The sequence below is a fragment of the Colossoma macropomum genome, unplaced genomic scaffold (assembly GCF_904425465.1).
Source record: "Colossoma macropomum unplaced genomic scaffold, Colossoma_macropomum, whole genome shotgun sequence".
NCBI classification, from domain to species: Eukaryota; Metazoa; Chordata; class Actinopteri; order Characiformes; family Serrasalmidae; genus Colossoma; species Colossoma macropomum.
In genome coordinates this window covers 9841372-9865532 of record NW_023494808.1, presented here as the reverse complement: position 1 = coordinate 9865532, position 24161 = coordinate 9841372, and the positions used below count along the sequence as shown (strand labels likewise).

General features: G+C 40.2%; 2 protein-coding genes across 4 annotated transcripts in view; one reads left to right on the top strand and one right to left on the bottom strand.

Annotated features, from left to right (window-relative positions):
• The window catches only part of rfx1b (regulatory factor X, 1b (influences HLA class II expression)), a 31925-nt gene extending 22539 nt beyond the window's left edge, over positions 1–9386 (bottom strand). For both annotated transcript variants that reach the window (XM_036557212.1, XM_036557213.1), the window contains exons 1-2: positions 9258–9386; positions 3858–4216 (exon numbers count right to left, since the gene is read on the bottom strand). In XM_036557212.1, coding sequence (XP_036413105.1) covers positions 3858–4197 — 340 coding nt within the window. In that variant the 5' untranslated portion in view covers positions 4198–4216; positions 9258–9386. The remainder of the gene's footprint in view (positions 1–3857; positions 4217–9257) is intronic.
• Positions 9387–14969: 5583 nt separating this feature from the next.
• rln3b (relaxin 3b) lies at positions 14970–16956 on the top strand. Of its 2 annotated transcripts, none has more exons than XM_036557562.1 (2): positions 14970–15310; positions 16543–16956. In XM_036557562.1, the coding sequence occupies exons 1-2, from the start codon at positions 15139–15141 to the stop codon at positions 16833–16835; spliced, it is 465 nt and encodes a 154-aa protein (XP_036413455.1). In that variant the 5' UTR covers positions 14970–15138; the 3' UTR covers positions 16836–16956. The 2 variants fall into 2 exon arrangements, with proteins under 2 accessions (XP_036413455.1, XP_036413454.1); XM_036557561.1 differs by having other exon boundaries at positions 16540–16956.
• Positions 16957–24161: the final 7205 nt, after the last annotated feature.

Here is a 24161-nt window from a genome sequence, read left to right as displayed (position 1 = left end):
TTGACCATTAGGAAAAAGCACAGTTCCAGTTTTCTGGTGATCAAGGTTTTGGTACTTTGTGCCATGGAAAAACGCTCTACACGTCCAAAGGTTTGTAGGCATCTACTTATTTCTGAAATAAGTTTCTTCTGAAATCAAGGGAATTAATAGGGAGTTTGTCCCCCTTTGCTGCAGTAACAGCCTCTATTCTTCTGGGAAGGCTTTACACCAGGTGTTGGAACATCAACTCCAACTCATCCCAAAGGTATTGGATGGAGCTCCATCACTCCAGAAAACGCAGATCAATGATATGTGAAAACAAGCCTACAAGACCCTCAGGATTTTTGCCATGAATAGTTCAAGGTGTACAGGTTGTGTAGGCGGTTAGCTGCTCGCTCATTTGAAGAGCATACGAAGTAGACCTAAGCCAGCAGAAGAGTCTCGGTCTACCACTGCAAGTAAGCATGTGATGCCCAAATTGGAACACAACATGTTTTTGGAATATTAGAACAGAATTAGAACATTAGAATATTAGAGTATTAGAACCTGTAAAACATTAGAACTTGTTTAGAATGTTATTTCTGAATATCAGAACCCCAAGTCCAGGGGTCAACAACATGCGGCTCTGGAGGCTCTTTTACTGCTCTCTTGCGGCTCCACAGCATAACTAAATTTTTAGTCAATATTAATTATGAAACAATATAATAATAATGAAACAGTAAATGGTCTAAAAACACTGTAATTAATGTACAACTCCTAATTTACCAACCCTTAACCCTCAAGACTGGCACAGACTGCTAGTCACACAGCAACGCAGACAACAATCCCTCCTAGCTAGTAGGTAACAAAATGGCAAAGAAAAGATGAACATCGAGAATTTAAAGACGAATGGACAGACTTATCTGCATTTATATGCACTCCAGCCGGTTTGCTGACACATGTAATCTGCAACGAAACTGTCAACCACTAAAAAGTCGCGAGGCTGAGGTCAGCGTCTCAGTTGCCACCTTCTTGTTCGAATTGTCCCCATTCCACCTTAAATGGTGCAGCAGTTACGTTCTGGCGCCTAAGGCACCATTTAAGGTGAGACGGTAAAAGCTGCAGTTTGTAGTCAGTGTTGTTATTACATAATAAAAAAAAAAACACTCGTGATCACAAAGATGGAGAAATAAATATTGAACGAATGAAAAGTGTGAAAGGTGTGGTGAGAGATTACAGTTTGGCCATATGAGGAGGAAACAAAATGTGTGTATCAGATGTCTGTGGTGTGTGGAGGGGGTGGGGGGTGGGTAACGTGAGATGTGGGACACTTGCTGGGTCTTTCCGCTAATAGAAGGACCCAGAAATAAACACGAAACACGCAGCAACAGAGCACGTTCAGACAACATGGCCACTCACACACATTCATTCACTCTCACACACACTGAGCATGTTGCGTTCTACCATTCAAATATGTAAATGGTAAAAACCTCACATGCTGTCACTACTATACACTGCAGAGTTACATATGAGTGAATTCAAACGTAAACTGAGTGCTTTTATCCAGCAGGTTGAGGCAAATTCATGTAAATAAAAGCAGAGAATATGCTGAGGCACAATAAGCATATTGCTACTGTCGGAACAAAACCTTGTATCTCCATTTTTGTCGTTTTTCAGTTTTTGACATAATTTGAAAATGCCTGTTGTCCTTTACGTTGTCTGTGAATTTCATGAAGAATGGACCAAAAGAAACGACCCAAAATGACTTGGGAAAAAGCCTGAATCCATTGACTTACAGTAAAAGTAAAGTAGGTTTCTTCCTTCTGCTGTAAAGTTACCATTTTGGAGCTACGAGGTTAACATCTGTTTATTTTATGGGTTGTTAATGACATCTTTGGAGCATCGTTTCACCGATACGGTATCGGTACCGATACTGGCACTTAAATGTATTATCGTTATCGGCAACAGGGACACGCAGTATTGGTATCAGCAAAGGTAGCGAATGACAAAGGAAGCAAAGGTGGGAAAAACGGAAGGAGACGTCAGTCCCTTGGGGTAATGACGGCCATAAGCCTTGGCCAAAACAAGCCTACAAAATTCATCAAGTGCAGATTCTGTATAGGCGCAGGGGAATCTCTAAAGGTTAATGGATGGGGGCTAAGCCTGTACTGCGGGGGGGGTCAGGGGGCATGGTCCCCAAAGAGAATATTTTTAATGGCATCAAAATGTTGAAAATGCACTTTTATAGTAGCAACAGCCAGAAAATGTCAAGTACATCAGCTGTGTAGCAGATCAAAAACTGGTTATTTGGTTAAATTGACACCCAGTAGGTCTGTCTCTTCATAGTCTGTATTAAGCTCAAAGCCAGTATAACAAACACTGTACCCATCCACTTACAGCAGGCACAGATCGAGCAAAGGTACTGAAGCCAAGTATTGCTACCTCCTCTCTCTTAGATCAGCTGCAAGGTCCTAAATATATTACTCAAACGCAGATTATAGATCAGTTCAGTCTCAGTAGGATCAGGAAGAGCGTGATTTTGTAGGCATGTTTAATAAGCTGGGTGACTCAATTTCATGGTCGTGGTGACAAACACTATATTTTCTCAGTGAAGTTAAAATAGATTCAGTATTAATTTTAACCGAAAGCTTATACAACTCTCCCTCGCTTTCTTCTTCATCACTAACCTCCATCGGATCTGCTCCTTCAGTCCTGTCAGTCTCCTTCAGCTTCTTTCTCTCCCTCTCTGCCTGTGTTTTATAATGCATTAATTTGATCAAACTCAGATTTACAACAAGCCTCAGTCTATTTTGAGTAAATTTAAGCGCAGGTTGTTCATTAATAGCTTAAACATTCAGAATTAAACTGAAACTACTTTTTTCAAAGCCAACAGATTTGGTGAAGTCCTTATAGTTCACTGTAGCAGCCTTATAACATATTACTTTGTTGTGGCTGTTATACAATGCAGATTATAATATTATAAACAAGACATTAGAAGTTATTTTTAGATAGTCTACTCAAGATTTCAGGTATTTGGAAATTTTAAGAAGTTATTGAATGATAATAATTACACTGTGATTATATATTCATAGGGTCTTCTTGTCAATTTTATCTGCCTTGAGATTCAATCATCACTTCTATCTGCATTCTAGGATATTCACAGTTTTATATACGTCCTTCTGGATGTCAATTTTATTACATCACTTTGGATATAAATTTTATTGGAACTTCTGAATATTCTGGATATTATTTTTCCCATTATATCATCTAATATCATTTTATAATTTCATTCTGAGAAATAATTTTATTGTAATTGTATTAATTCAGATTTTTTATTATGCTTTCATTCTGGTTATGAATTTTATTATAAATTCATTCAGGAACTGAATTTTACCATAACATCACTTTAAATATTCTTTTTATTAGAGCTGTATTCTAAATATTAATGTTTAATTAATTAATTATGAATTCAGTCTGGATGTTCTACAGTTTTCCTATTGATTTCTCATCATACTGGGCACATCTACCATTTCTGCAATTTTTACTTCCTTCCTAATAATTATTTAAAACTTGTGAAGTTATTCATGACAAGCATATTAGAATCTTGTTATGTATTTATCAACAACAAAACTGTTCTTACATTATTGAATTAATGCCAAACTCCACAATGGTACTGTCTGCAATGCTCACCTTGAATCTTTTTGCCTAAACCATCTGAAATTTAATATTTTACAGCCTTGTACAAACTGCCTGAAGTTGTCGAGCACTGGCATCATATAAGAATATTTCCATACCTCTGTTTGCAAGAAAACTGACTTTATATAATTGTAAACTGTGATTCCAAGCTTGTGGACAGTAGTGCACAAGTGTGTGTATACATGTGATAAGTTACATCTTACCGGTAACAGTGACCACTATGTACTGTGGCGTGCTCTGGCCATTGCTGGACTGTGAGGCGGAGCTCTGAATCTCTGAGGCAACATAAGGCACTGCTGCCACGGTTACTTGAGGAGGTATGGCCAAAACCGTCTTCTTCTGGCTCCCCGGGGGCGTGGCCTGACTAGGTCTAGCAGTGGGGACTGTCTGCGAAGGGGCGGAGCTAGAAGGGCTCTGTATCTCTGGGAGGAACTGGGGCGTGGCAGTGGGCGTGGTTTTCTGCTGGACAGCTTTGGATGTGGTTATGCTACCCCCTTGGGGCTGGGAGGGCTGTAGGTCCTCTGCAAACCCTGGAGTCGCCATGACAACTACAGATGAAGTTCTGCATTAAAAAGAGATGAGAGGGTTTAGCGGATGCAGAGCATCAGCATTCACATTCAGAACATACATCGATCAGGCATAACATTATGACCACCTCCTTGTTTCTCTGCTCATTGTCCATTTTATCAGCTCCACTTACTATATAGGTGTACTTTGTAGTTCTACAGTTACAGACTGTAGTCCATCTGTTTCTCTGCATACTTTGTTAGCTCCCTTTTACCCTGTTCTTCAGTGGTCAGGACCCCCATGGACCCTCACAGAGCAGGTACTATTTGGGTGGTGGATCATTCTCAGCACTGCAGTAACACTGACGTGGTGGTGTGTTAGTGTGTGTTGTGCTGGTATGAGTAGATCAGACCCAGCAGTGCTCCTGCCTGACTGAAATAACTGACTGCTCTTCCACTCTTTTACGTACTGTGTTTACAGAAGTGAAGAAGATACAGGAAATGCTAGTTTGCTAAGCCTTTAAAGATGCACTCCAGTGGCACATACTTAATGACATCATTCAAATTTTTGGCCAAAGTTCGGCCAAAAGTATGACTACTAATAGGAAAGCAGGGATCAAACAGGATGTAAAGTAGTGTGTGGGATATTCCAGTCATTTCACCAAATCCTTAGTTTCGTTTATGCTGTGAAACAGGTACAGTAGGAACATCATGAAGATCTACCAGTGTGCCATTACACAGCAATGTTTACTGCACAACCCGTTGTAATCTGCTTTAAAGCAGCATTGCATTGTCCAGTTAGCTGCTAGCATACTGCAAATTTCAGGTAGCACTTGTATGGGAATAGGTAGTGTTGTTAGCGCCAAGCTAGCGGAGCTGTATAATCACATTTGATGCCAATTCGAGCTGAAACAGGGGCATGTGACTCCTTCTGGAAAGGCCAGAATCTGAAGCTTGTTTCTCAGAATGAATGAACCAGCCTGTTAGCCTATTGAGGGCTGAATATAGTTCAGTTATGGAGAATATAAAGTGCAAGTCAATTAAATAAAAAGCAGTTCTTCATTTGGTTGCATTTTATAGGCGAGGAGTTCAGCAAAAACAGGCTTTTTCATGACGAGAATTAGAGGTGGGCAACACGACAATATTAGAACATTATTGAGATAAATTATCATGCCACACAATGCATTATTCTGAGCATATCTGAAGTTTTTAGGTAAATATTTTATTACAAAGAAAGCATAACGAGCCCTGTTTAATTGGAGATAGTCCAGATGTTGGAATGCTGCGTGAAACAAGCATCATGCATCGTGGCATTAAAATGTTTTGGGGCAGAAACGATGAAATGCAGATACTGCGAACACCATTTACTAATAACTGCACAAATTTAAACACTCAAACCCTTCAGCAGTTCTTAAAATCAATAGTTAAACAGAATGTCATTACACCTAATAGATAAAAGTTGACCCTGGAGCTCATCTAGTTATTCAAGAGCTTTCAAGAGCGGCTTGCAGCTCCGTTTTGTAGCTCTTGTGGTTATTCTGCATGTCAGACAAATGGCAAACGGCCCCTTCCTGTCAAAGTTGGCAGCTCCTGGTCACGTTAAGGGATGAAACGTACCCGACTCTGAAGACAGGGAGTAGTTTGGCTTGCGAGACTACATTTAAGGTGTCAAAAAAAGTCTAGGTTTCACCACTTCAGCCCCACAGATTAGGGTGCTAAGGTTTCTCCATGTAGCATCGGGAGGTCTTAAGGCTTAAAGACCAGAAAGCATATCAAACACACCAGACAAGTATGCATTTGTCTGTATAAGTGATCTCAAGCAGGTACAGAGCGCACAGCTCAGCGTACAAGCTAGAGACACTCGAGCCGGAAGTATGGCTTTTGTGTCTTGCTGAAACGCATGGGAAGTCACTTCCTGTTCGAAGGACTTTCAACAATGCCTGTGTGCAGTGTGTGTGTGAGGGGTGGACTTATAAAGAGGAAACCTGACACTGAAACTGACAATAGTGAACTGATGCCAAAATATTCTTTTTTTTTTAGTCAGGGATGTAATGTTGCTCCTATATTTCATCACTGTCATAACAAAACCTCAACTGTAGCTTCACAGGAGAAGGAAAAACAGGTTCTTATTTTTGATCTAAGTTTAAAGGGAATTCTGTAGACTTTTTCAGACACTGGTAGATTATTCATGAAGTCTTTCAAAGTTTTTTGATGCAAAAAGCTCCTTTCTGAAGAAACTACAGAACCAGGATTGTTCACAGTGGTGGTGACAGGAACCAGACATCTAAAGAGTTTAATGCCTCTAAACCTCCATCACAGAAAGATTTTACATGTAATGATTATGAATTTGATGACTGATGCTTGAAAAATCTATTTGCCACTATTTTACCATCATCAATGTTACATTCACTGGTGGTTTTGGATAGTAAATAATGTGGTATTCTAGTGTAGACATTATGGTTCCCATCACCACCACTGTGAAGAAATTAGAGTCTGTAAGTTTCTCTACCGTGAATCATTTCACATCAATCCACTCTGAATGGCTTTGTTTAGATCTCAACTGCTGAATTATGCAGTAAATTATTTACTATCCAAAACTATCAATGAATCTACATGTCATTTAAATTTTATATGTAATATTGATGATGGTAAAATTACACATTCATTCATTTCCTGCAATATCTTTCAATAATGGAGCTTTCAGAGGCATTAAACTCTTCAGACGTCTGGTTCCTTTCACCACCACTGTGGACAATTCTCTGTAAGTGTCTTTAGAACTGAGCATTTCACACCAAATCACTCTGAATGACTCCGTTTACATCTCAACCGTTGAAATATGCAGGAATCGATGGAATTCCCTGAAATAGTCATTTGTAACAGACTTGCTTATGTGGTTTCTGACACTGTATGACATACAGTTATCTATAAAAATTAACAAAAGGACATTAGCATAGCAAACAAACGGTAGGCGCAGTCATCTTGTCTGTACTGTTACCTATTTTTATTTTCATTTGAGATCATTAAGCACGGTTTGAAGCAATAATGCTATTTCCTGGGGTAGAAGCTTCCATTACTTGTTGGCTACATTAGCCTCGTAGCTCCAGTGCAAAATTAAAGAAGCAAACTTACAATTAGAACCAAAACACCAAACATGTCTTAGCTGGGGGGGAGGATTTAAACTACTTTTAATGTCTGCAGAGACAGGCCTTTTAAATCATTAGTGTCAGTACTGACAGATCTGCATATGAATCCAATGAGTTACTAGGCTTTTAGTGAGCAACTCTGACCTGAATTAAAAAGTATATTCTTTCTTTCTTTCACAAAAACACCGGCAACACAAGACAGGAGACTTTAAGACACTACGTTGTCTGAAGCTTGTCGAACTGGTTTTACAATGCACCCCTTTTAACGTTAAATTAGGTGCAAACAGGCAGTGTTTACTTGCCCAGTCTTGTGATGGAATTCTTATGACTGAATTTCATAGCTCAAAAAAAACATCTGTAAGCCAACGATGAATAAGCCAACGATGAATAAGCCAACGTGCCACGTTACATTATAACATTTATCATATGAGGCTGTCGGTAATGGGAGGTGGACAGAGTTTGTCTGTTAAAACATTACAGAAAAAGCAAGAAAGGAGATAGATTAAAGGGGAACTCCACCAAGTTTTCAAAATGTCTGCATAATTACAAAGTCATTCAGAGTGGTTTGGTGTGAAACACTGTTCTAGAGAAACTTACAGAGTCAGAACTGTTCACAGTGGTGGTGATAGGAACCAGACAGCCACCTGTAAAAGCTCCCTCACAGCAAGTTAATACATGATATGTTTAATCTATTTAAGGTGGAGGGATATATCAGGTCATTCTAAGGCAAAATAGTTCCCCCAAAAAAGTGTCATTTCAAAATTTCATATTACATGAAAACCTCAGAAGACACGTGTAGGTTCACTGGTGGTTTTGGACAGTAAATTAAATGTCTACGTGTGTGTTATGGCCCTATTAGCCATGGTAAACGTCTGGTTCCCAGCACTGTAATGAAATTGGACCTGGTACGTTTTCTTTATAACGAACAATTTCACATCAAACCACTCCGAATGATCTCAGTGACTTAACTATACAGAATTTTTCAAAAATGGGTGGAATTCCCCTTTAAGTAAGAATGTAAAGAAGCTAGCAACGCAAAAAAAACACCCCTCTTGTTGGAGCAGGTAAGATCTCAGGCAAAACCCCAGCTGGCAGCTTATTTAGCAACTTCTTTCACGCTGCACTGATACTGAAACTCAATTGGATGTGAACAGCGTCAATCACGCCCATCGCCCGACCACGCCCACTTCGCAGAAAGGACACTCCCACTTTCCACTCCCTTACTGACCGCGCTGATCTGGCGAGCATATGGCCTTTAGACGAAAACTTTTTTCAGGCAACAGAAAAACTCAGGCAGCGTTTGCCACAAAGCGAGCGTCCGAAAGTAAAAGTGAGAAAACGGAGAGGCAGGAAAAGAAAAAGAGACGCGAAGAAAAACGGAACGACAAAGTGATTTCTGTGTCAAGATTGTCAAGTGCGCCATTTGACACGTGATCCTAAGAGAAACACACAGCCTTTAAGTGGTCGAGATGGTCTCTAATGAAACTCTCCACCGCGAGAAAACCGAGGCTAAAGTTGGCTTCTTTTTCGCCAGCTTCTCATTCGAATTTCCCGTTCCACCTTAAACGGTGCAGCAGTTAACTACGTTCTCTGGCCTCAGGCGCCTGAATGTTACTGCTGCACCATTTAAGGTGGAACGGGAAATTCGAAAAAGAAGCCAACTTCTGCTTCGCAGGTTAAAAAAAAAGAAGAGGGCAACAAGTGAAAGTCCAACACTCTCTCCAACACCCGCCATCTTGTACCACTATCGCGGATCGTCATAACAACCGGATCTCGTTACCTCCGCCGCCTAGCTCCGGCTCAAAAAAGCGCTTCTGCTGCTGCTGCTAGGAGAGAAACTACGGCGCGCAACACTCGCTACTTTCCCTTCTCAAGCGCAAGAGTCGGCACAAAACAACACTGCAACCTTCGCCCCTCTCCTCCCGCTGAAATGTGTCTCAGTTTTGTCGCTTACTTGTTTGTTTTTTCTTTTCTCGCTCTTTAGCGGATCGGGCTGTTGTTGTTGTTGATTCCCGTTGCTTGGTTCTTGTCGCCAGGGCTACCGTGACTATGGCGCCTCGTCCTCACCGGGGCAACTGTTGCTACCCACCCGCCGCCCTAGTCCCGCCTCCGTCTCCGCTCTGATTGGCGTGACCCGTCGCTCCTTCCTCCCTCTGATTGGACGGCTCGGGCGAGCCGTGCGCGCATTCGTGACAGGCGCCTGTCAGTCATCCCTTGTTATTACGCAAGGAGGACACGCCCCTTGTTCGCCCAACAACGTTCAACTCAATCAAACGTCTCGCTTAAAGGGGAAATCCTCCCGAGTTTTCACAGTTTCCGTATAACTCAGTCGTGGAGATACAAGCAAAGTCGTTTAGAGGTGTTTGATGTGAAGTGGTTCATTCTATTCTGGTGATAGGGGGTTGCAATGTCTACAACACAAAAATAGCCATTTTATTTATTATCCCAGACCAATAGTGAACCTACAAGTGTCTTTTAAGTTTTTATATGTGATGTTTATGATGGTAAAATAGAGGAAAATATGAAAAATAAGTTATCTGGGGGGACTATGTTGCCTTACAACGATGATAGGAACCAGACATCTAAAGAGTTTAATGCCTCTAAAAGCTCCATCACAGAAAATTATAACATGAAATGATTATGAATTTGATGCCTGAAAAATATATTTTTCTCAGATTTGCCTATTTTACCATCATCAATGTTACAGTCACTGGTGGTTTTGGATAGTAAGTAATATGGTTATATTTCTGTCGTAGACATTGTGGTTCCTATCACCACCACTGTGAGTCTATAAGTTTCTCTACAATGAAAATATGAAAAATAAGTTATTCGGGGGGGACTATGTTGCCTTACAACGCCCTACATGTACCCCTCCGTGAATGGATTAAAATAAATGGGGTATTAAGACATTTTAGGCCAAAACTTTCATTAAACAATGTCTCAGGCATCAGGCAGTGTATTCATAAGCACTTCATGTAGTATGTGATATGTGATGGAGCTTTTAGAGATGTTAAACTCTTCAGACGTCTGGTTCCTATCACCACCACTGTGAACAATTCTGACTCGGTAGGTTTCTCTAGAACGGAAGAAATTTAGAAAAATTGGTGGAGTTCCCCTTTAAGATGATATCTTCAGGTAAGACGCATTCAGTTTAATTATAAGTAGTGAGAAAGAATGTATAAACAGTTTTGAAGGGGGGGGTAAGCATGTACTTTTAGAGGCGGTGGTTAAAACTTAGCCTCAGAAATCCATATGAATATAGATGAACCTGCTGGAAGGAGACAGTATTTCAACACGCTGACATTTTTAATTAGACTCGTGCATCTTCCAGTATTTACTGTCTTGTATATCAGTACGATAAGGACGAGGAAGAAGACGCGCAAAACAATTTTGAACACATAGCCGTCCCTTCCTATCTCTCTGAATGCCAAATTACTAAATCAATTTCACAAAGCTTTGTTATTTCACACATGAGCAGCTCTGGGGGGGATTGCTGATAGGAAGCTATAGGATTACCGAGTTATGACAAATCAACACACATACACGACCCCCTCACCCCATTTCCCCTTTCACGTTGCTCTCTTATCTTTATCCTGAAATGTCAGAGCAGGTCAAGTGACCCTGGATGACATATTGCGCCTGTGACGTCTGATCGTCTCTCAGCCCCCCCACCTTTTTTGTGCTTTTCTTTGCACTTTTCCATCCAAAACCTCAGTTCATTTCTCACTGTTCTCATAATAGGCTCTGTACAGGAGGCCGTGCTACACACAGGCCTACGGTTCACCCCTGATCTTCTGTAGATGCTTCTTTATAACCTGTTTGTTACTGCAATCTGAGGAAGGTCACCAAATATCTTTTCTGACATTAGATATGTACTGCCACATGCAGAAGGAGACCTTTAAAGTACCACGCCTCTCTAAATGCCACATACACGCAAAGTTCCTTATGTTTCAGGGCACATCGGGTTTTGCTTTATAGTTTTGCTGACAACAGTATGTAACTTGCTACGGAAGCCATCGCCATTAAACCACCTACATATCCCGAAACCACCAGAGAGGACAGATTCTTTCTCCAAACATTCAAGGAAATGATTTAGGACTGGGTCAAATAGTTAGGCCGTAGTCAGTGTTTATATATTTAAATTGTGCTTTTTTCTGGGCATCACGTTAAAAACATGCAGAAAGAAAAACTGAGATAAACAAACAGGTGGGAAGCCAAGCTCACCTTTAAGAATCAAATAGTCCTACTTACACGTATATTACAAAGCTTTATCCAGCAAAGTTGTGAGATGAAGCATTAGAGAGAGTCTGGTGGCAAATGTAATAGCTGCAACTCTTGCTCATTTCACCATCAACGAGCAGGACATTAACAGCCTTTTTAGCAGACAAGGCGAGAAAAGCGCCAGGTGGTGTCTGTCCATCCACCCTAAGGCACTGCTGTGACCATCTAGTGCTGAGTTTCACCACCATCTTCAACAAATTACTGTAACTGCTCTGTTCCCACGTGCTTTAAAACATCCACTATCATTCCAGTCCTTAAAAATCAAACTTTACTGGACTTAATGACTACAGGCCAGTAGCTCTGACCTCTATAGTCATGAAGGTCTTTGAACGCCTGGTCCCAGCCCACCTGAAGGCCATCCGCAAACCCTCTATCCCATGCAGTTTGCGTACAGAGCAAACAGGTCTGTCTGCGACACGGTCAACTTGACCCTACACTTCATGCTAGAGCACAGTCCTGGGACCTACGCTAGAGCTCTGTTTGTGGACTTCAGCTCAGCATTCAACACCATAGTGCCAGAGCTGCTGCAGGTCAAACTGTCCCAGCTGTCTGTGCCAGATCTTCCGATGGATCATGGATTTCCTGACAAACAGGAGACCCCTGGACTCTCAGTGCTGGTGTGACACAAGGCTGTATGCTCTTGCCCCTTCTCTTCAGCCTCTACACCAATGACTGTGTCTCTAAGGAACCAGCTTTGAAGATCCTGACGTTTGCAGACAACACCACTGTGTTGGGCCTCATAGCCAACAGTAATGAGTCTGCCTACAGAAAGGAAGTCAAGCAGCTGGTGTCCTGATGCAGCAGCAACAACCTGTTGCTCAACACATAAAAGACTGTAGAGATGCTGGTGGACTTCAAGCACAACCCTCTCTACCCTACACCCTCCCAACATCAACGGCTCTGTGGCTTCCACTGTGATTCACTCAAGTTCCTGGGCACCACCATATCCAGGGACCTGAAGTGGGAGAGGAACATGGTTTCCATTGCCAAGAAAGGACAGCAGGGAACGTTCTTCCCGAGAAAAAAATCTACCTGCCGCAGAGCCTGACGATCCAGTTCTAGACAGCGGTCATCGAGTCCATCTTCACATCATCCATAACCATCTGGTTTGGTTCCTCCACCTCACAAGAACTTGACAGTGCATAATCAGGACAGCAGATAGGCTCATTGGATGTAGTCTTCCAATACTTCAGGACATCTACAACAGCAGCATGAAGTGTGCTGGTGAAATTACAGCTGACCCCTCTCGTCCTGGACATCACCTCTTACAGACACTTCCTTCTGGTAGAAGATTCAGGGCCATCAAAGCCAGCACAACCAGACATACTAACAGCTTTTTCCCCAGAGCTGTAGCTTATCAAAAACACTGAACACCTCACACTTTAAACTTAAACTAAACCAACAAACCTCCTTACTGTATTACAGTAACTCCTCTGTAACATAGTGCTTATTTGCACAGCTGTACAGGTGTAAACTTTTTACAAAGGTTCATTAATTTATGTACTTAAAAGTTTTTTCTGCTCAAATCTGCATATATATATATATATATATATATATATATATATATATATATATATATGTGTGTGTGTGTGTGTATGTATATATATATATATATATATATATATGTGTATATATATATATATATATATATATATATTCACATGTCTATTTAACTCCTCTCCATGGCTCTTTATTAGAGGCCAATTTTCAGTGTTGCTCGCAGGCAGGAATAAACAACCTTGTAAGCGGGAGCGGGCCAAAGCATGCATGAATAGAAATCCCGAAAATTAATAAATAGCCTAAATAAAGCATAACGATCACTAAATCATATATATAAACAACACAGAAACAAAAACAGTGAAACAGTTAAAATGAATGAAGTCATTGTAAAGAGTTGTGAAGCAGCCGATCACGTGAACAACACACAAATTCTTCCTCCCAGAGGAAACCAGCCCGAAACATTTAGAACAAACAGACGTTAACGTCACCCAGTAAACAAAGAGCTATCAGTGACGGTGACAACAACAGTAACAGAGCTGAGGCCAGAGCCATCAGAACAGTATAGTTATGAGCTAATAGATCAAACAAAGTAAACGAGCAAGTTGACGTTTACTATTAAACAGAGCAGCATAACCACCGGCAGCCAAATGAGTGAGCTGAGAGGCTGCTGCGCTCGGGCTCTCTGATTGGTCAAGAAGAGACTGCGCGACACTTCGGTCCACCCATTAGACGTAAGTATTTGTGAACAGATTGCATCAGATATTGGATTTCAGTTCACCTTGATGGGGCTGTGCGGGCGGGCGGGAGCGGGATGAAATCTTGTGGGACTGAATTTATTACTCTTTATTTCATATTCTTATTCTATTTATTGTTGTTTTGTATTTTTCTCTTAGTTAAACCTTATTATAAGTCTGTGTGCTTGTCTGGTTCAGTATGTTACATATCATACATGTGTGCACTCACCGAGACAAATTCCTCATACGTGTAACATACTTGGTGAAATAAAGTGATTCTGAGTCTGATTATAATTATGCTGTTACTTGAAACAAGTTGGCTCCACTTGAAATAGGTAGGCCTAAACCCATATCTAACTTAAAACTAGTCCTTAATCTCAGAGCATACATTTTAAAACAGAAAACTGATTTTTCTGAAATCACAACCAGGAATGCAAGTGAAATTTCCATCAACATTTATTGACGACTGAACAGAGAGACAGAGAATGAGAGAGAGAGACACATTGGACCGTTAAAGAGCAATAAAAAAGTTATAATGTTTGAACATCAGAGAGAAAAATATGTCTGAATGAAAACTATATAAAAGACTAAATAAAAATTCAGGATCAATTCAAGGCAAACACTAGTAAATAACTTTTAAAACAAGATAATTAATCTCATATTTCCAGATCTTGCCAAGCTCAGAACAACATGCAGCGTAAACTTCTGTTACTTGTTAGCTACATTAGCCTCGTAGCTCCAGTATAAAAGTAAAGAATCAAGAATTCAGATGCCAAACATGTCTTGGCTCCTACATTGGAGGTGGCTGTAAATGTGATTTTTGTCGAAAACATGGATATAAGAAGTAGGATTTTCTTGATAGCGATGAAGGTAACTTGGTGTGTTTGAGCTCCTTGTGTTGTCAGAAAGGTCACGAGCAGTGAGATTAGGTTGTTTCCTCTGACATAACCCCTCTGACTGGGTCTGGGTTAATTACAACGGTTGTTGGACGGCCCTTTGTCCGGCTAAAGGTCTCTGCCACTATCAGACCTGCTATCACTGCCTCCCTGACTGACACTGGGCACGAATAGGTCACGCTGGAGCCCCGAGGAACTATAAAAGAGCCTCCAGGATGCTGAGGAACCCAAAGACAGCATTTCCAAACTGAAAGGAAAGCAATAAAGTAGGTTTAGTGGTACCTGCCAGCTTCTTCTGATTGTCCACATCTTTTCGATTTAACTCTTTAGCTCTTTTGCCACACATTGGCTACTATCTCTTATTCATAGCAAGTTCGCTTATAGTTTCATTGCTGTGCCTAGCCGTTTGGCTTTTGCTGCTGTCATGTATAAAGAAGTAGTGCTGACCCTTTGCCTGCTGGTGGCATTAGCCAGCCGAGTGCAGGCCACTGACGGTCATCCCATCTACGGAGTGAAGCTGTGTGGAAGAGAGTTCATCAGAGCCGTCATCTTCACCTGCGGAGGCTCGCGCTGGAGACGATCCATCGGCATGGCAGGTGAGACATACAATACATATATATGTATAATACACATGGGGCATATTGTGAGTTACAATACTTGTAGAACATACGGATATATATATAGGTACTTACAAGTAATATGATATAGATTGGACATGTTATTGTTATATATAGGCACTTTGGTGAAGTAGCAGACACCTTTAAGTAACTTATACCAGCTCTAGAAACAACCTAAGGGGAATTCTACTGGTTTTTTTTTTTTTCAAAATTTTTGCATAATTCAACTGTTAGGACAGCATAATTCTGTCATAAACAAAGTCGCTCAGAATGGTTTGGTGTGAAATGCTCCATTCTAGAGAAGTTTACTGATTCAGAATTGTTTATAGTGGTGATAGGAACCAGATGTCTGAAGAGTTTAATGCCTCTAAAAGCTCAATCAAAGAAAGTTATTACATGAAAGGATTATGAAACACTGCCTAATGCATTGAACAGTTTCAAGACATGTTTTGGTGTAAATTAAATTTGCTGGGGTACTATTTTACCACATTGAACCCTGCTTGTACCCCTTTGCCATGTATGTTTTTTAATAAAATGTATTTATTAAAAAACATACATGGCAAAGGGATACAAGCAGGGTTCAATGAGGTAAAATAGTACCCCAGCAACCCTTATTTTTGGCAATTATTTGTTTTACTGTTGTTAACATTACATATAAAAGAATATATGTGTAGGCTCACTGGTGGTTTTGGATAGTAAATAAAAAGGATATATTTGTATTGTATACCTTGCAACCTCTGGTTCCTATCACCACCACTGTAAAGACATTAGAGTCATTACGTTTCTCTGCAACAGACGGTTTCACATCAAATCACTCTGAATAACTTTGTTTACATCCCAATGATTGATTTATGTAGAAATTTTGACTCAAAAATGCACAGGCAGTATTTACTGTCAGTGTCGTTGAATCTGAGTAGGTGCTTCATTATAATAATCTCCACCCGCCTATAAATGCATATAAAAGAAGGCAAAAGTACAAGAGAACAGTTCCGCCCTTTAGATTTTATTATAGCCACTATTTGGCCTTTGCGCCTATTTAATAAATCGTAACCCTTTTTAATGACAAAGTGTGGTTTGCAGTTGAGCAAAACGTTAGTAAATCTGCCCCGAAGTGTACTTTTGACAAGCCGAGCAGGAACTGAGACTGTAGAGTTGTCAAGTCTATCTACTTTGTTGCTAAAACTCTTTTGCTCTCCTTTTTCTCACAGCAGACCTGTCCAGTGACCTCCTGTCCGCTCATGACGACGAGGCCTCTGACAGCTGGAGCTCGAACGCTGTCTCTGCACTCTCCTACAAGCCTCACTCTGACTCTGAGACCCCCGACTGGGCCCCTGAGAGTCCGGAGGGTCCCATGTTCGCCCGGCCCGCACGGTCACTCATCTCTGATGAAGTCCTGGAGGCCCTACGCACCTCTGACAGGAAGGGGCGGGACGTAGTGGTGGGCCTGTCCAACGCCTGCTGCAAATGGGGCTGCAGCAAGAGTGAGATCAGCTCCCTCTGCTGAAGAACATCTCTACCTGTGCTGATCAGCCGCCCCGCTTCCTGCAGAGTTTTGGCTTCAACCCTCGTCCACTACACTGAAAGACGTAATGCATTGAATTGGCCTCGTTTAAATGCGCCCATCATTTCCACATGAAAGATATATTGGTAACACTTTCTATGAATGTCACCTTTGTAAGCATCTATAAACGCATTCATAACATGTTATAATGCATGCATAAGACATTATAAACATAGCTATAAATATTTATAAAAATGCATTATACATTATAGCCATGTTTATTATGCATTATGAATTGTTAACATAATACATTATAAGTACTGATCATAACAAATTATAAGAGCTCATAGTTGTATTTGACCGCTCTAAGTAAAGTGAAGCGTACTGTACTAAAGCCTCCTCCAGTGTTAAGAGTGAGGCTTCAAGTTGAAGTATTTACTGAAGGATTTACTGAAACACTAAAACATACACAATAAAGCACATTACAGGCTTCAAATGTCAGATATTAAACTAGTGCTGCCATCAGTGTTTTACCCAACGTGGAAAAAGTCAATGTACACCACCGTTAGCTTGGTATTTGTCTTTACTATGTGCTCTCCAAGCTGAGACTGACTTCTTTGGCACAGACATTATAACATGTTATTAACACTATTTATAATGCATTATATTAACAATTCATAATGTATAATAAACATGGCTATAAAGTGTAATTCAGTGTAATTCTTTTTTATGAAAATTTATGACCATGTTTATAATGCCTTTTGAATACATTATAACATGTTATAAATGTGTTTATAGATGCTTACAAAGGTGACATTCATAGAAAGTGTTACCGATATATTTTATCAACATAACATTGACTTTCAGTTTGCTCTTTTTTGGCAACAGTTGTGCTGATGTAATATGCTTTATTCATGTGAAAATGATCGATCAAGTTAATTCACTGCATTTTTCAAGGGTAAAAATGATTCACTTAATTTTGATTTGATTCTTTGGGGAAGAATTCACTTAAGCAAGCCTCAAATTTCACCAGTTTGAACTATTTTTATTCAGAATTATTTTAAGAAATACACAGAATATACAAATGTGACTTGAGGAAGTGTTTACACAGTAGTGAAATATAGACAATAACAACAATACAATAACATTTTATCATTTTTACATGTGAAGATAGCACTTTATTCCAGAGCTTTATTCCAACTTGCTTAAATCTTGAGATCAGTGCATTTACACACTCTTATTATTCACCTCACCCGGTCCAGCCAATGAATTTAGAGGTACTTGATTGGCTGAATGAGGCTAGATTTTGGGGTTGGAGCTGAAAGTCTGCAGGAAGGTAGAGTTCCACTGCATATTCTCTCTCTCATACATGAGACACTGGTCTTCATATCTTCATGTTTGGTGTTGGGAGGGATGTTAACACAACTGAAAATGTATGGGGAGGTGCAAACGACCTTGTTTGAATGTAGTATGTGTTGTCTAACTTATTAAAATAGTATGCAAAAGTTGCATGTTTTGAGAGTTCTGTATATTATGAACCATCCTGGTTGTGTGGCACCCGAATACAATAAAGTTTTGCTTTTGCGAGACGATACATTTCATTGTTATGTGGTTTCAAATTAGCTTCCTTAAGGAATAGTTTACCTCACATACAGTTTGCCCCAAATACAGTCAGCCAAGATATGTTTGGTTCTTTCAGTTTGCACTGGAACTACAAGGCTAATGTAGTTAACAAGTGATGGAAAATTATGTGCAGTACTTTGAAAAAGTCCCACACACACACACACACTTCATTTATTTAGTTTTCCTTCAAATTCAGTTATTCCTTTTCCAGTGTCAGAAATAAGCAGGAAAAAAAACATATTTAACAGAAAATTACACAGAAACTTCAACAACTAAATATATATTTTTTCAGTATTTAGTGCAGGGGTGTCAAACTATATTAGAAAATCGCAAGAAATCTGTGGGCCAGAGAAAAAAATTTGTTTTTATTTCATTGTTAATTAATGTTGTGCTGTAACCTCAACTGACCGTTGTTTATTGAAAAAATTGGCAAAAACATCAACAGTAAAATACAGGCAACTGTAGTAGACCTTGAAATATTGCATGGACACTTAAAATATTCAAAGTTTAAAAGTCCCCAGGAGCTCAGTCTTTTAAACCTACCTATCTGCTTAAACTAGACACCTGGCATCCTGTCTTGGCTGCAAGTTCATTAAGACTTGGGCTCAATGTCTGAGCTGCTGAGGAAACGTTGAGTGTTTATGTTGGTTGAACTGCAGCTGAACTGCAGTAAGTGTGTTTGGTGATATCACTGATGTGGAACTGTGTGGAATTGAGGTGTAACTGCTGTCCCATAAATTGTTGTTGGGGCAGGAGAGTCGGTGAGCACATAACATTGCAGAGCATGCTGGGGACTGTTGTGCAGCACATTGTGAAACGGGCTAATATGAACAGAAAATTAAAATACTTCTGTGGGCCAGAAAGAATTGTGTAGAAGGCCTGATCTGGTTCACAGGCCTTGTGTTTGACACATGGGATTTAGTGTGTCCACTCTTTGTCTTCATTACAGCTTCCATTCTGTCCAGTAAACTTGCTTTCGGTTTTTGAAAGTAATCTGCAGGGACATTTGTTCATACCTCCAAAGTTCAGTCTTCGAAGTTGGTTGGATTTTCTCCTTCTCATGATCCAAATAATCCCAAACACATTCAGCGATGTTGAGGTCTGGACTGGGCTGGTCAGTCCATTGTTCTGAGAAACACCAGCAGCTTCTTTGTTTGATGTGTCTCCTTTTCTCAGTAAGAGCTTCTTAACAGCTACACATCCTTCAGACTCATAGTGCTGAGTGTCTCACAGTGGAAGGATGGACAGAAACTCCTGAGGATGTTTTCAGATCTGAATCCAGAGTGGAGCTTGATTTTCTCCTCTCTCTCAGAGATGAAAGCTTTGAGTGCTGTTTATCTGATGGGGACAGTTTTGGTGTCTACCAGCTCTTCCAGGTGGTTGTTAGGAGTCTCATTTTCTCTGTAGCTTTTAATCACTTTTTTTGAACTCCAGTTTTGAAAACTCTTGTTTTTTCACTTGATTTTCTCCTTCCTTATGTCATATCTGATCTTCTCACAAATATCTCCAGAAAAATGAATAACTTGTGCATGATGTGTGTTTTGACTGGAAAGTAAATAAGTGAAGGGTGCCCTTTGACTTTTGCCCAGTACTGTACATTAATTATCACCCTGCAAACTGTGCCTCATCACTTGAGCGATGAGTAGACAAATGTATTTAGCATAGCTAAACAGTACTGGCAGCATCTTGAAGCCTGAATTTCGTCCATATTTTTTCCATTTATATAGATAACACAATGTCATAAAGTGTCAGAAACCACATAAGCGACTCATTACAGATTACATAACAACTCAAAATGGTTTGAGGCCAGTGTGTGATGCTAACTTGTAGGGGTTTACCTTGCACCACTTGTTAGCTACATTAGCTACATTAGCTTCAGTGAAAATCTAAAGAAGTAAATTTCAGACATGACTACAGTTAACGGATGTGGTAAAAATTGTGTATATTCAATTTTGGGCTAAAACTACTGCTTTTACATTTAGCCTAGCAAAATCAAAGGTTTCAGGTTGAGTATGGTTGAATCTCGTTACAGAAAGGAAAGGAAGTTGTTTTTTATTTTTTTTATCAAACCATTCTGAAACTCATGAGCTTCCTCTGTAAGTTGTCTTAGATTGAGTCAAGCATCACCAGGCTGGTAAAGAGTTTAGTCTACACTTTTGGCTCAGGCTAAATACACAGTGTCCTGTGATGAATTTCTGGAATGACTCTATTGGTACTGATACTGAAGTGTGACCTTTGATGAGAGAAGAAGTCGATCTCTTATAAATAAATGTGTCACAAGAGGTTCTTTGCCAAAAAAGACCATCTTTTGGTTCCCCAAAGAGCCATTTTTGCAAATGAGATTAGAAAATTGTGAATTTAAGGGATCTTTCTGGAATCTTTTCATTACATGGAGGCTCTTTAAACTATAAAAATGTTCTTCACACTCACCCCCCTCACTTATAAAAAAGATTCCTCAATGAACCACTCACTGGAAAGTTCCATAAGTGGTTGTTCTACAGCTTTGCACAAAGAACTCCTTCTGGCACTTTCGTTTTAAGAGTGCATGGTTGCTCCAATCTCTTGGAAAAGAACTTTGCCTACAGTCCAAAGCCAACACCCATATGACTCATCAGACTGAAAGAGCGGAAGGCCAGACTGTATTCAAGTGAGAATTTCAGGATTGCAGATTTGTTTTGACTCTTTAAAAGTCAGAACTGTTTAAAGTGGTCAGTGGAAGTGTAAAGGGTTTAAACCATATGGTCCATATGCTACATTCCAATTTCATCTGCAGACTTGTCTCAGTCTGTTAGGGGTCTGAACCCCCAATTCTGAAAGGCTTATTTGGGAGAACTGTTGCAAAAACTGCTGTACAAATAAACTTCAATTGGATAAACTTGAATTTAACGTATAGCTGTTTTCAGAGATGCACACTGTCGACGCAAATGCTCTATTTTTGCACATCTGTCTCCATCTGCTGTTGACTAGAGGAACTGCAGCCTTTAAGAAACCTATCACACATCACTCATACACATTCATTCACACACAAATATATACATTTAGTGTTGTTCACAAAAATATCTTTCCACATCTAATACAGTTCTTTTCAATGAGCAAATGAGTGAGAGAGTAAATAAGAGAGTTAAAGAAGTGAGTGAGAGTGAGCAAGTGAGTGAAAAAATTTAAAGTGAGTGAGAGAGTAAGTGGGTGAGTGAGCTGAGAGTGCATGGTTGAGAAAGGTGAAAGATAGTGAGAGACTGAATGAGTAATAGAGAGGGAGTTAGAATGAGTGAGCGTGAATGAGTGAGTGAGTGAGTAAGTGAGTGAGGGAGCAAGTGAGACAGTGATTGAGTGGGTGTGAGTAAGAGAGTGAATGAGTAAGAGTGAGTGAGGGAGTTAGAATGAGTGAGCGAATGAATGAGACACTGGGTGAATGAGTGAATGAATGAGGGAGTGACAGAGTGAGTGAGTGGGTGTGAGTAAGAGAGTGAATGAATAAGAGTGAGTGAGACAGTGAGTGAGTGAATGAATGACAGAGCGAGTGAGACAATGAGTGAGTGGGTGTGAGTAAGAGAGTGAATGAATAAGAGTGAGTGAGGGAGTGAATAAGTGAGGGAGCGAGTGAGACAGTGAGTGAGTGAATGAATGAGAGAGCGAGTGAGACAATGAGTGAGTGAATGAGTGAGGGAGTGAGTGAGGGAGTGAGTGAGTGAGTGAATGAGTGAGGGAGCAAGTGAGACAGTGGGTGAATGAGTGAATGATTGAGGGAGTGAGTGGGTGTGAGTAAGACAGTGAATGAATAAGAGTGAGTGAGTGAGACAGTGAGTGAGTGAATGGATGAGGGAGCGAGTGAGACAATGAGTGAGTGGGTGTGAGTAAGAGAGTGAATGAGTGTGAGTGAGTAGGTAAGAGAAGTCAGTAAGACTCAGTGGCAGTGAGTGATCATAAGTGAGAGAGGGGTGTGAGTGAAAGGGTGATTAGTGAGTTAGAGAGCGAATGAATCAGAGTAAGTGAGAGTGATAGTGTGAGAGTGTAATAGTGAGTAAGACTGAGTGAGTGAAAGTGAGTTAGAGCAATAGTGAGTGTCAGTGAGAGTGAATGTGTGACGGGGGTAGTGATAGTGAGTGCGAGGGAACGACAAAGTGAAAGAGAGTGAGTGAAAGAGTGATATTAAGTGACAGTGGTAGCTTTTTTTTTGCACTGGAGGCCATAAACTGGAATTCCAGTGATTTTGAAAATGTCTATGTGGTTCAGTGGTTGAGATGTAAACAGAGTCAGTCAGAGTGCTTTGATGTGAAATGGTTCACTGTAGAGAAACTGATCTCTTTACAGTGGTGGTGATGGGAACCAGGGGTCACAGTGTCTACAACACAAATATAGCCATTTTATTTACTGTCTAAAACCACCAGTGAACCTACACAAGTCTTCTTTTATATGGAATGATAATGATGGTCAAACAGTGAAATAAAAAAAAAAATATATATATATATATATATATATATATATATATATATATATATATATATATATATATATATATATAGGGTAGTTTGTGGGGGTTTACTGTCTACCACACTCACTGGGGCAGCACCCCTCTTGTCACTGGGGTGGTTCCCTCAGTACCTTCAGTCAGTGAACATAACTGTACAATAACCCATTGAAATTATATTTTGTTGTACTGACTCCACACACCCCGTCACGTCTCCAGGCTTTTTATTTTATTGTTCTGTTTTAAAACATTAGGTTATGAAAAGATATACATATGTACTTTTCCACTGGGAAAAACTTATTTAGGGTACACAAGTGGACCTTAGAACCATTTGAGGGTTCATTTACATTATTTGTAAGAAGGGTTGTATGACTAGAAGTAGGGATGCACTGATACAGATACTGGTATCGGGTATACCAGTATCTGTGCTCATTTACTTGCACAGATACCAACGTCGATACCCGCTGATACCGTGTGATGTAAGCCGAGCATAGCTGCCATGCTAATGAACAAACGACTCAAGCTGGCACTGAAGGAGGCTCTGTTCACATAGAGCAGTGACCAAAGCCATCGGTCATTTTAAACATTGCGCTTTGGCAGATTCCCATCAGGAATGCACTGTGTGATTTTAGCCCATGTAAAACACACAATCACAACCGTTTCCCCGATACGCCCTGCTGATAACATACCGTTTGTATTAAAACCTGATGTTTTTTCCTTTCTAATGGGATTTGGCTTAATGTTATCCAAAGGTTTTGGCTAGTTTCCTGTAGAAGACCTTTAGATTCCATTAGGAAACCATTAAATGCATGTCCAGCTCTCTTTATCAGATTTCTTAATCGGATTTTTAGATCGGAGTGTGCTGTTTCCATGACCATTTGAATAATCAGATAACTGCAGAAATACGATTATGATCGGATTATTGAGTGCATGTAAACGCACTCGGTGTTAGCAGAGCTGCTCAGTTTCTCTTTGCTCAGTACTCGGAGCGCAGCATGTTATGTTGAAGGAATCAGCTCTATTTGAAATAGTTGATGGACCGTATTTCATGGAGTGTGAGTATATAAATCATAGGCTTTGTCTGTACATGATGGTCTATTCAAACGTACAGTGCAAGTCACCAAAGAACAAGATCTCTAAAATTGTACAGTGTGTGTCTGGATTTGGAGGACGTTCAGCTACAGCTCAACCACCCAAACAATACACTTCAGACGTAAAACTCCACAAGAGAGCACCCC

Excerpts from the sequence above, each read along its gene's own strand:
- rln3b (XM_036557561.1), top strand. The coding sequence starts at position 15,139 with ATGTATAAAGAAGTAGTGCTGACCCTTTGCCTGCTGGTGGCATTAGCC. Across the intron at positions 15,311-16,539 it reads ACGATCCATCGGCATGGCAG|CAGACCTGTCCAGTGACCTC; the intron begins GTGAGACATACA and ends TTTTTCTCACAG.